The 13183-nt window shown below is 48.8% G+C and overlaps 1 protein-coding gene across 1 annotated transcript in view; it reads right to left on the bottom strand.

Moving 5' to 3' along the window:
- Positions 1 to 9748, bottom strand: part of COL12A1 (collagen type XII alpha 1 chain) — a 153126-nt gene extending 143378 nt beyond the window's left edge. The window contains 2 exon segments of the mRNA XM_014577982.3: positions 6362 to 6469; positions 9214 to 9748. Of these exon segments, the coding sequence (XP_014433468.2) occupies positions 6362 to 6434 (73 nt within the window). The 5' untranslated portion in view covers positions 6435 to 6469; positions 9214 to 9748.
- Positions 9749 to 13183: the final 3435 nt, after the last annotated feature.

Here is a 13183-nt window from a genome sequence, read left to right on the forward strand (position 1 = left end):
GAAGTACTACAGAAAAGGATTTGGGAATCACAGTGGACCACAAAATAAATATGAGTCAACCGTGTGATACTGTTGCAAAAAAAAAGCAAGCGTCATTCTGGGATGCATTAACAGGAATGTTGTAAGACACAAGAAGTAATTCTTTCGCTCTACTCTGCACTAATTAGGCCTCAATTGGAGTATTGTGTCCAGTTCTGGTAACCAGGAAAGATGTGCAGAAATTAGAGAGGATCCAGAGAAGAGCGACAAAAATTATTAAAGGTAAAGAAAACATGACCTACAAGGAAAGACTGAAAGAACTAAAGAACTGGGTTTGTTTAGTTTGGTAAAGAGAAGACTGAGAGGGGACATGATAACAGCTTTCAAATACCTAAAAGAGTGTCACAAGGAAAAGGGAGAAAAATGATTCTCCTTAACCTCTGATGATAAGACAAAAGGCAAAGGGCTTAAATTGCAGTAAGGGAGGTTTAGGTTGGACATTAGGAAAAACTTCCTAACTGTCAAGGCGGATAAGGACAGGAATAAATTGCCAAGGGAGGTTGTGGAATCTCCATCATTGGAGATATTTAAGAATAGGATACACAAACATCCATCAGGAATGACCTCGATCAGGGATGAGTAATACTTTTTGATGGGGGGAGGGCACTCCAAGATTTTGGAAAGTGATTGAGGGACACACTCTTCCATGATATTAATGGAGGAGATGTGGGGTCTGCAATGGACGATGGGTGATGAAGACAGCTTGGCGTAAAGGATTGAAGTGCAGGAGGGAGACTGGAGTCTGGGAGGGCGTTTGGGTGAAGGAGGGAGTTGTGACCTTGGTCAGGAGACTGGAGTGCAGGGGTTTGGGATGTGACCTAGGCTTGAAGGGGATTGTGATCTGAGGCAGGAAATTGGGGTGCCAGATCTGGGAGAGGGCATAGGTGCAAGAGGGGAACAGAGTGTTTCGGTATTTTGAGTGTGGGGGCAGGAAGAGGCTGGGGTGCCAGAGGCAGGCTCTGGCCAGGAGACTTACCAGCAAACAGCCAAACCACCTTGCCAGCCTGCAGAGCTAAGGCTTGCAGAGCTTAAAATGTTTCCCAGCCCGCCACATTGCTTGCCTAGCCTGGTCCTTCCGTGAGTAAATGAGCTGGGGAGAAGGGATGTGGTTCTTCTTGGCTGCCTCTTATTCCAACAAACAGCTTCCATTGGCCAGTTTCTTGACTGTGCTAGGGACAGGGCAGCTCCTGAAATTTCTTCCCTCACCTCCTCTCCCCTCCAGTTTTAAAATGGAAACGGAGCCTTGCAGCAAACGGGAGCCTGCCTGGGGCTCCCCACTGCCTCTGTGAGCCAGATTCAGTGGGTTGGTGGGCTGCATCAAGACCACGGGCCATAGTTTGCCCAGGCTTGACCTAGATGGTACTTGATCTTGCCATGAAGGCAGAGGACTGGACTTGATAACCTCTTGAGGCCCCTTCCCATTCTAGTATTCTATGATTCTCTAAGATAAATTCCCAAAAGTGATTATAAAGAACTGTAGTGCTGCCATCTTCCTAAATCTGCAGCCCACTCCAGTGACTTCGCTAATACTCGTAGCTTTACTGCAGCTGAGTGTTGCTGTTATTCAGAACTACTATATGAGTAGACATGAAATGGATAAGAATGGGTCTACTTCACTGTGCAGAGGCTTAGGGTACTATCAGAAGCAGCAGATAAACACTGAAGCTATTCACTGGGAAGGAAAAAAAGACTTAAAAACAGAGGCAGGAGGCAGAATAGCAAAAACTCTCAACCTTTCCCCTTTCAATGCCAACTTGCCTTTCTTCCTCTGCTTTTAACAGGTGCCGCATACTCCTAAGGGAGACAAAGCTTGAAACTGTAGCACAGGTGGAACTTTTGCTATCTACAGAATCCATAACAGTAGCAGTAATTAACAGAAAGGAAGAAAAAAGGAAGAGAAAGGAACCTTCCGGTAGCCAAAGAAGTATCAACTGCGTATCTGTACTAACCTAATGGATATGGTCAGGAACTGAAGCAAAAAAATCTATGGCACTGGCTCAGGGTAGAAGCCAAAAACTGGGACCTGTCCCATCCAGAATAGGACTAGTCAATAGGATGTGGAGGTTGAAGGAGTCATACCAAAGGAAGAAATGTGTATATGACAGCTACAGGTCAGCAGATAGATTAAATGATGACATGTCAGCAAAACCAAGACAAACAGGATCCAATAAATTCTTCAAGAGATTATGCAAAATTAAGGCACAAAGTTATAATAATGTAGGAGGACAACTGAGAATGTACAGATGAAAAATACTGAAAAAGGCCTGGTCAACTATATTAACTATATGCGCAGACAACTATATGCTCAAACAATCCACTCAAACCCCTTTTCTTGCTGGGGTATATCCTGATGTGATCCTAAGTTTTTGCATTCCTTTACAGTACCTCCAGCTCCCACTACACTTCCTACTCCTAAAATTCTCAACATTTTTTTAATTTTTCTGACTTTGCAGAAGTCCTTATCTAATTTTTCTCACAGTGACAAAAGTTTGTCCTGTTTATTTTAATGTATGTTTTAACATTTCAAGAACTCCCAAGCTATGACAAAGTTTGCCCTTCCTTAAAGAGAACACACACAAACAGATTTGCTTCCTATTGATAATGTTTCCAGATAGAAACTACAGCAAAGAAAAGAAAACAGAATGTGTGTGGTACGAGCAAGGACATGAGCAAAAGTATTTCAGGAATTGGTCACTGCTAATGGAACAAGCATATGCAAAAAAACAGTAGGTGTGCCACTAATATTTAGTTACATCTTATTTAATAAAAATCTCTGAATACAGAGTAAAGTTTGGCTTTGCAGAATGTTGAGTGCCTCATGAATTGTATTGAGACATTCTGTTCCATCCAGGAGCCACTCAGCACCATACAGGATAAGGCCCCAGGTCCTTTTTTGCCTAATGGGGCTTGAAATTAGAATTATATCAACTTTGATGAAAGCATGCATCTAGTTTCTCTATAACTAAATACTTCTGAACTACACACACACACACACACACACACACACACACACAAATAGAACATTTGGTAACTTTTAGCAGCAACGCTCTGTCAGTCACAATAGTTATCCCTATACTTATTTGGTCAGGGGCCAACTTAGACACACTGACTCGTAACAGATAGCATCTTATGCCAGAAGTGACAGCACTGAAATCAACAAAGCTATCTATGCAGTAGGGCACTATTCAACACAAGTAAAGATGATAGATCTTGCCTTTTTGTAAAATCCTATATAAGTTTTAAATATATATGTCTTCTCCCTACACCAGTTCTATATTCTTTCTCCTTTCTCTTGCACAGTGCTCCTGCACTCCACATGCAAAACCTGAAATAATTTTAAATTACCTTTGTTGGTTCCTCAGCCAACAATAGTATGGGTGGAAGCCAGGATCACATTCATTTTCAGAGGAACCAGATGTTGGTAAAATGGTCATATTTTTCAGCAAGCTGGTCTGCTTTGTGCCTATCTGAACAACAAGAGCAAGTGCCCAGCCAAATTCACAGCCATGAAAAACATGTCACAGACTATGAAATCTGGATTTGCACATGGAATCTGTATAGTATAAAATAAGTGTACATAAAAGACTAGATTTCACGGGGGAGACCAGCGTTTCTCAAATTGGGGATTGACACTCAAAAAACGGTTGTGAAGGATGTTGTAAGGTTACTGTAGTGGACTTAAAGTGTTGCCACACTTACTTCTACACTACCTTCAGAGTTGGGAGGCCAAAGAGTGGCAGCTGCTAGCCAGGTGCCCAGCTCTGAAGGCAGCACCCACCAGCAACAGCAAAGAAGTAAGGGTAGCAATGCCATACTATGCCTCCCTTTAGGGGAGCCAACAACTTTGCTGGGGCCCTAGGCAAGGTGAGGGGTCAGGGTCTCAGGCGAAAAGGACAGAAAGGGCCAGCTAGCCCTCAGTGCTGCGCAGACTGTGACATGCCCTCCCTATCCTGCCCAGCCCCCAAAGGCTACGTCTACACTGCAGAGTTTTTGCACAAGAAGTTTTTTGTGAAAGAGTCATTGCGAAAACATTTTTTGCACAAAAGCACGGCCACACCTCAAAGCGCATCACTTTTGCAATGCGCTTTTGCACAAGAGAGCGTCCACGCTGCATGGACACTCTTGTGCAAGAAAGTTCTGATGGCCATTCGCAGAATGGCCATCAGAGCACCTGTGCTTTTTCAGAGAGGCTCTTTTTGCGCAAGAAACCCCTGCGGAGTGTCCACACATGCCTTTTTGCGCAAGAGCTATAGTGCAGAAAGGAGTTATGCCTCATAAGAGGTATACCTACAGTGCAAAAAGCCCTCTGTTCTGTCGACTGAGTGCAGATTTTCTTGCGCAAAACCTTGTAGTGTAGACCAAACTGTCCCGGAGTGCACGGCGCAGCGCTCTGACAGCGATTTAATGGACCCGGTGCACTTAACACACACTCCCCCCGCCTGCCCCCACAGGCCTACCTCCCTTACTTCTGTGCTGCTGCATTCACAGTTGGGTCACGATTCCAACAGTTACAACATTGTGAAATTTCAAATTTAAATATCTGAAATTGCGAAATTCGAGTGTTAAAACCTAATGACCATGACATTGATCAAAATGGACCCTGCTGCTACTGGAGAGCAAATTACACTAGGGTTTCAATCAGGCTGGGGGGGGGGGGGCTTATTATTTATTTTTTGTTATTAGCAATGGGACAAAGCCCCAGAGTTCAGATACAGAAAGGAGCTTTGTAACCTGTGTTTAGATCTATGGCTGTGATTCGGAACAGCCCTGAGCTCAGTATAGAGCTGCCAACCCTCCAGGCTTGGCCTGTAATCTCTTGGAATTGGCACTGATCTCCTAGTGACTACTGAAAGCAATCTGGGAGATTTAAAAAGGATATTTTTAAGAAAATGACATTAAGTCATGTTTGGGGGGGAAATCTGCTGCAATAGCTTCAGTCAGAGTTGGCAACTCTAGCCCCATACCTGGGATCTGAACATTTCCAAAAGTTTGGAGGATAGTTTGGGTTCAGACTCTTACCCAGATAGGGTCTGTGGCCTGAGCGCCAGGTATGGCAGATCAGGGGAGTTAGTTTGAGTCGGCTGTCCTTGGTGGTAGCATTCCACGGAACAATTAACAATCAACCACCAGCTCACCAGGCACATAAAGACCGTCCCCCTCCTACTTTGGCCAGCAGCGAGGCTAATGCTCCCTGCGTGACAGGGTCATTTTGAACGGCACTGATTGGGCAGCGCTGCCCAGGCTGAGGTGGGGGCTCCCCTCCTTTCTTCATTCCTTCTGCTGGAAGCAGGAGAAGCCTTGGGCCGCTTGGGACCGGCCTCGCCTGCGAGATGTGGCCCAGGGCCCAAGCCCCGGGTGGGAAAAACGGCGCCATAGCCTCCTTCCCCCGGCACGTGGCCGCCCTACCGGGAGAGCAGGGCCCTGCCGCTAGGCCCGGGCGGCTGCCCCTCTTGGGCCCTGCGCGGGGACCCGGGTTCCGTGCCCAACGCGGGGGGCAGCGGGAATCCCAGCGAGCCGCGTGGGTTGTCCCCGAGGGGTCTCGGGCGTGTCCCGGGCTGTGCAGAGCGTGCCGGGGGCAGCCTTGCAGCAGCTGGAGGAGGCAGGAGTCCGGGGCCCCCAGGCGTTCGGCTGAGCCCAGCAGCTGGCTGGAAGCCGCGCCCGGTGGAGGGGGGAGCGGCGCACGGAGGTGTCCCTGCTCGGAGCGGAGGACGCTGGGCTTCCCCCTCCCTCGGGGGCTGCCGGAGACAGCAGGCAGCGAATGCCCTTCCCAGCCCCGACCGGGCTCCTTTGTGGCTCGTGGGGAAGAGCCGCTCGCGCTCGCGACACACAGACGCGGAGAGCCACGCGCTGTTGGAGTCGTTTATTGGCAAGAGCTTCTGAGACAATTCTGACTTACAAAGCAGAGTAAGTACCAGGCAGGAGGGCGTGTGCCAGCGCTCCGGGGCTCCTCCGCTTTAATCGGAGCTTTCGTGTTTGCACAGGAGCCTTCTTCCTGAGCCTTGTGCACTCAGCCTGGGGGGCAGGGCGAGCACAGCGGCACTCCCAGCCTAGCCCTGGCTTTCCCAAGGCTGCAGGGCAGTCAGTGTGGACAGCACACCAGAGAGAGAGACAGAGAAAGGGAGATGATTGCTAACTGAAACTAACAAAACACAGAGGAGCTGGACCAGAGTGACAAGGAAGAAGAGGTGTTTCTCTGAAGGAGAGAGAGGAGAGTAAGTGGAGTAATTGCACGGAGACTGAAGAGCGAGAAAGTTTGGAGGGAAGGGGTGTTTGTTTTAATTCTGCACCATCACTGCAAGGAACCTGGGAGGGAATGATTTACCTTCCGCCTCTATCGAATACAGGAGGAGAGCTGCGCATAGCGCAACAATTGCTGAAGACAGCCTGATCTTCATTTCTGCCCTTTGGGATCACAACAACATGAATGGATCTGTGGTGATTAAAAAGAGAGAGAAAGGAGAAGCACGGATTAGGGGAAGTGGGAACATAAAAAGAGCAATGTGTTCCCTAACCTCCTTATCCCCAGCTCCCACCCTCGGAACCAGGTTACAGCCGCTAGACTTGGAAGCCATCCAAAATTGACATATTTGCATTACTAGCTTGAGAGTCTAGCCTCACAATAATGTGCCTTTTGTTACTGAGCCCTTCTAATCATGGTAATCAGACAAACGCTCAGTCTTGGTATTAAATTCGAATTCATTTGAGCAGGAGAAGTGGCGAAAAGATTCCTTCTCCTATATATGCAAAACCCAGATTGAGCTCCGTGACTTCATCCTTTAGGGTGATGATGGTTAATTCAGTCTTTTTTTCCCCCTCGAATCAACTAAATGTCTCTTTCAGCTGGAGATTTTACTCGGCTCCTGTTTCATAACTGCTGAAGCACTTAGTTAACAGTATTTTAATGGTCTCAAGATAGTTTGGAAATTGTAATGAAACTTTTTTGTTCTGCCTACAAATATGTAAGTCTTGAGGTCTGAAATGTATGTAACACACAAGAGAAACCCGACACGACCGCCTAAACCCTGATGTTTTCACATCTGATAATTCATTTACACAGTCGGCAGGGAAATAGCTTTACAATGTGCTTGAGAGAAGACAAGAAAAAGAGCCATGCCATTGCTGCAGATAGACGCATATATGGGAATTAGAAAGATTTTAGTCATCCTTAATTACAAGCAGCTGTACATGTATAACCGTGTTTGCTCAGAGCTACATGCTTAGGGCCAGAACTAACCGTCACTACTAAAGCCAAAAAAACACACACGAGTGAATAGGAGTTGAATATTAACTGAGATGTTAGGCCCTTATTCTCCCTGCGGGGAACTACACACCACACAGAAATGTATATAAATGGAGGGGTTATGTGTGTTTGTTACGAACAAATGCTTCAGAAACCAGACTAAGTTCACATGAGAAAGAAAGCCATAAGCAATTAAGCAATGGTGCCAGGAGCAAAATTAAAGGAAGAAAAAGCATAAATCATTAGGCTGATAGCCCATAGGAAGAGCTCGGAGGAAAAATAGTTCTGTGCTACTTAGAGAACCAAAGACAAGACATTTCGCTCGTATAAGATGCTGGCAAGATTCAACACTACCCTTCCCAGCTACTGGCACTGAACTTAAAAGTATTCCATGTTGCCACCCATTAAATTGCTTTTCTTAATTGCTTGACACGGCAAAAAAATTACTTGGAACTGGGAAAAAGTAGAGAACGAAAGCCAGGTTTAGAATCCAACTCCCATATGTGGAACTAGGCATAATCATGCCTAAAATCTGAGTTCTCTGCACTGACCTAAGACTGATTAAAGTACATTGATAACTTCAAAAGCATTCCACTGGGCGGCGTGGGGAAGGACAGTTCTTGCAGCACATCCGCTAACGAGCATTTGGTAAAGGTCTTAAAAGCCTTTAAAGTAAACGTTAAAAGGGCTTTTGTCCGAGAAGTTTTGTCTGGGCTTAGAGTGCCATCTTTTGAGCAGGAGAAAAACCGAACCATTTCAGCCAGATCTCTAAGAGCATGTGCTTTGCTGCCGCTGCCAGACTGGCATTCCTGTTAGGTTTTTCCCTAAAAAATAATAATTATTATTATTATTGCCAGAACTTTTATTTGATTACCTAGTAACACTTCATTCAACTTTCTGCTTTCAAACATAAAAGCCTTGACCCGCCTTTACGTGACGGAGGAATGCTTCTCTCGCTTTCTGTGCTGAAATAGAAGCAGAGCGTCTCTGAACCGAATTTGCTTAGTTTTGATCTCTGACCATAATTTCAACAGCTGCCTCGCACCGATATCAGTCTGATCTCAACCTTAGACCAACTCCCCTCTCAGACTAGCAACAAGTCATTCCAAGCCAGTGCAACCAGCACCTTTTGTCACTTTCACACACAAATAGCTCTCAAACCGTTCAAGACTGAAAACAAGGAGACGCTATTTATAAGGCGCCGCACATGCGAAAGGAGAGCGCGAGTTCCGCCAGATGAAAGCATCTCTAACAGGTCGTTAATACGGTCATCAAAGCTACCCAGACCAGCCTTTTTAGTACCTTGAACCGATCTGATTTCAACCCGCTTTACAATTAGAAGCTAGTTTCGTGTTAGATGCAACCACCAGCGAGGCTGTCCAACATCTTTTTAAATGGGCAGCTGTCTAGCTAAAGTACGTAGATCTCAGCGCTGCACCTCCAATGCACCATTTAATGCGATTTGCTACAAAATCTTCACTGTTCTGTACAGCTCACCCAAACAGCGAATATCGTGTGTTCCGTGCGGGAAAACCAGGAACATTTTGCCACGGCTTCCCACGGGCTAAAGGAAGCCGCAGCTCCGCCGCAGAACCGGCTTCAATTCGCTACCAGTGATAGGTGTTTCCTCTTGCAGAGGCATTCGCAACTCCGGTAACCACAGGCGAGAAGGCTCCGCGGTCCGTCAGTCATCGATCGCCTCCTCGCCCGGTCCCTCTGACTTCAATTTCATTTCTAAGCCCGACTCCTAGGCTGTAAAACACGCACACACCACACAGACACACCAAAAGCTCCCGTTCTAAGTCCCTCTTAGGTCCTGTGCCATTAGCTGTCAGTGCATCAATCCGACGCGCGCGCGTGTGAACGGCACGGAAAGGCAACAGGAACCCGAAGAGAGGAGGGAAGGGGATTCCCTCTCCTCTGCGCGCACAGACCTTTTAGTGGCCGCTGCCTGGTAGCGAGGTCGGTGGTGGGGCCAGCTCCTGCGGCGGCGCCTGCAGCCCCAGCGGTAGGACCTGGAGAAAGGAGGAAGGGAGGAGGAGAGAGAGGAGCTCCGGAGCACCTTGTGCAAGTAGCCGGAGCGCAGGAGGAGGAGCAGAAGCAGTGGCAATGACCGAGAGCGGAGGAGACGCCTGCTTGCTGTAGCTCCCGACGTGAGGGGTGCGCCAGGGAAGACTTGCCTTCTCCGAGTGGGACGAACCTCTCCCCAATCTGCTCCTTAAGAGAGGGCTGTTCCCAACTCGCAATTTACTCTCGTAAGCGGTTACGAAACGGCAGGGAAGGTGGACTGCTGCCACCGGATGATATATGCGCGCCTCTCTCCTCCAGCAAGAAAGGGGAGCTACTGCTGGAAACTTGCGCATACTTCGCAACATTCCTAAGGCATGAGCAGGGCGAGCGCCGCGCAGCAGTGCCCTGGCGGGGGAAGGGGCAAGGGCCAGCGTGCCAAGGCCAGACGGATCTCTGTCTCCTCCGCTTGGGAGCCAAGCTGCAGCCGGATCAGGTTTCCCTGGCGGAGGCAAAGACGATTTTTCAAACTGGGGAACAATGAGAAGGGACCAAAAAAGAAAAAAAACCCAAATAACCTTAATGGAACCGTGTTAGGTGGGGGGGGGACCCCGCTTCTGAGCGGCCGGAGGGAGGAGGGCCAGATTGAAATATGATAGAAGGTTTCCAGTAACCAACTGTCTGTCTATTTCAAGTGTGTCCTTTTCCCCCTTTTTAAAAGATACTGTCAGAGATTGAAAGCATTTGCAGAAGGGGAAAAAATTGGGTTGAGTACAATGCGTCGCGCTAATGAGGGTTGTCGCAATTATCTGCCCTTCAAACACAATGAAAGTACATGCCCTTCGGGCTTGACAAAAGGCAACTGGGCGCGTCGCGAGAGCGCTCTAAGTTATCAGCCGGATCAAAGGAAAGTCAAACTCGAAGCGTGCCAAGGAAGAGGAGGTGAAACCCTTTGAAGAAGCTGTCTGGCTACCACCATGTGTGCTGGAATAGTCACCCGTACAGCAGAGATTTATTGTTGTGAGCGCAAAATGCACCAGAGGCTGGAGCTGACAGAATCTAACTAGGTGAAAAGGGGACATGGAGGGTGCATTGTTGGGGAAGAACAGAATGAGGAAAAAACGAATTGAACCTAAATGAAAGGATAATCTTTCCAATCCAATTTCCCTATTTCCCACCACCACCACCCATCTGCTCCCTCCTCTTTCGACCCCTTCCCTTATTAGCCAACCTATCTGCCGCTAGCCCCACATGAGGGGGGCGATGTAGGGGAATCCCTAGAAGTGGGGTGACAGACAGAAGGAGACAAGAGATTTGGACCGGGGCCAACCCATCGCTAACTGTGTCTGCCAATTGACAGATAATTTTATCGTTGAATCTCCCTGAAATAAACATGATTTCGTTATCGGGCGCTTTGCGGAACTGCTTCCTTTGTGTAGAAACCAAAACATAGTTCGAAACCGGGCTCTGGATAATTGTAATTAAAATATGCGGATGTGTTCAGTTTGATCCGCTGGTAGCAGGATAAGATCAATAGAAATACTCTCTCTCTCTCTTCCATGCAAGTACACACCTCTCCCATCTATACCCGGAGCTAACCAGGCAAACGCTACGCAGAGAAAACGTAGCAAAAACAGTGTGACCCCGATGCTCTCACACCCCCGGGAGCCACCCAGCCACACGCAGCTAGTTCCAGCCTGGACGCTCCCAAGCCCTAGACACGCTCCTGCCGAAGCCAGACTCCCGGGCACGCTCCTGCACATCCCCATGTGCATTTGCAGACACTGACCCAGCGCTCCCGCCGTGCTCCGCCCCAGAAGCAGCCTGACTCAGACCTGCGCTCAACCGTGCAAGGCAGCCGGCCAAACACTAGGGATCCCCCCGGGCCCTGCCCCCGCCCGCTTTGAAAGGTAGAACTGCGGGGCACGTAATCGAAGGTGATTTCGTGTCTTGGCTCTTTTACAGCCTCTAAAGCGCAGGGGCGGAGCGGCTCTCACTGCACAGCCGCGTTCTGAGCCCGGGCGCTCCCAGCCGCGCCAGGGGGTTGTTGTGGCTGGCTGGGCTACGCTTGGTAGTGCTCGGCGTGGCTACAAAGCCTCTCAGGGGCGAGCCTTTGGAGGCCAGTCGCCATCACGAGCGCAGGAACTCGCCAATGTGTGTTACGGGAGACTCCCCCAGCTTTAGAGGAAAGCGGGGACCCCTGATCGCGGCAGCGCGCCAAGATCTCCCCAGCCGGTGTGTGCGAATTAGACACACACACCAAAAAGCCAAGTGTCTCAGCCTTCGCTTGGCTCGCCTCCTGGGTCTCTCCCAGCCTGCACCCGCTCCCCCACATCGCTCCGCAGCCGCGGGGGTAGCCCTGGCACTGGGCGGTCGAGACAGGACACCTGGCTGGTCCATTCCCAGCTACCTGCCTTTCCGCCCCAGTTAGGAACAGGAGCGCCACAGTCCCAGCCCTGCTGTGGCCATGGACCATACTCAACTAGGGACTGACTGTATTTCTCTCGCTCGCTCGCTCGAGGACTGAAGGTTTGCCCCTCCCTCTATACGTATTTTCCCCACAAAGGAATGAGAGCAGGAGGGGGAAATTAGCCCTATCATTTATTGTCCAACAGCGCAACCTAGCGGTGGATTTCAACACAGACTTGTGTTAGGAGGCAGGCTACACCTGAAACCTTGCTAAAGTGGCCTGCCAAGAATTAACATGCTCTGGGCCATGCTGCTCTCCTGGAGGGGCTCTCTCTACCACATACCCATGGACCACCTGGCTCAATGCAAACCTTTCTTTAGATCACCAATTCTCATGGAAACTCGCCGTTAATTACATAATTACACCCAAGCTATTTTGCTAGTGCTGCAGCTAGGGGAGAATGGTTTAATTTCAATTATTAAACAGATTAAGCGTTAGTTAATCACGTTAGTTTATCAAACTTCATTTTAAATAAAGTAAATATGCTGTCCAACACAAAAGATTTCAATGTTTTCTTTATTTATGGCAGGGGTGGGTCAGGGTATTTTTGATCAAGGGTCACTGACCCACAGAAAAATCAGTTGGGGACCACACAAGTGAAAGCAAAGAAACTCCTCCCCAAATCCCTAACCCTCACTTGATGTGGCCCCTAACTGAGACACTTCACTCTTCGGGTGCTGCAGCCCCCACGTGGTGAAGGGAAGGGAAGGGACAGGGAGGACTTAGGTTCAGGGCTTTCCATAGGCCAGATTTGCTTTTCTGGGGTTCCAGAGTTAGTGGATTTTGTGGACCCCTTAGTCTCTGGGGTGGGGACAAAAATGAGGGGTTCAATATGCAGGACAGGTCTGCCAGCAAGTGGGATAGGGATGCAGGATCTGGGTGGGAGGTGGGGTGCAGAATGGAGTGAGGAGGGCAGGGTCTGGAAGGGAGTTTGGTGGCAGGAGAGGGTGTGGAGTGGGGACACAAGAGGGAGTTTGGGGGCAGGAGGAAGTTGGGAGAGTAATGAAGAAAAGGTGAGAGGGTGAGAATGCAGCCAAATAGCTAGTTGGGGAGGGAGGCAAAGAATGGGGAGTAAAGGAAAGTGTAGCTTCTGCAAAGTAAAATTGTATCCTCCTACCATCTTCCCTCTGCTCCAGCCTCCCTCCCCTCAGCCTCATAATGCTTCCCAGCCTGATCTCCTGCATCGCACCTTGCCCCTCAGTACAACCCCTGCCCCCTCCCATCCTACCCCCGCATCTTCCTTCACCCCACCTCTATGCAGGAAGCCAAACCTGGCTCCAGCCTACAGCTGTGTGTGTGGCTGAGGTATGTGTGCCATGTGTGCTGTGGGTTGCCAACCCCTGAGCTAAAGGAAGAGAAAGGAAACTATTCTACTTTAAAATGGCTATAAGTGTTGTGCACTACTTGAAAATATTAAACACAATTGT

Source organism: Pelodiscus sinensis, chromosome 3 (assembly GCF_049634645.1).
Source record: "Pelodiscus sinensis isolate JC-2024 chromosome 3, ASM4963464v1, whole genome shotgun sequence".
NCBI classification, from domain to species: domain Eukaryota; kingdom Metazoa; phylum Chordata; order Testudines; family Trionychidae; genus Pelodiscus; species Pelodiscus sinensis.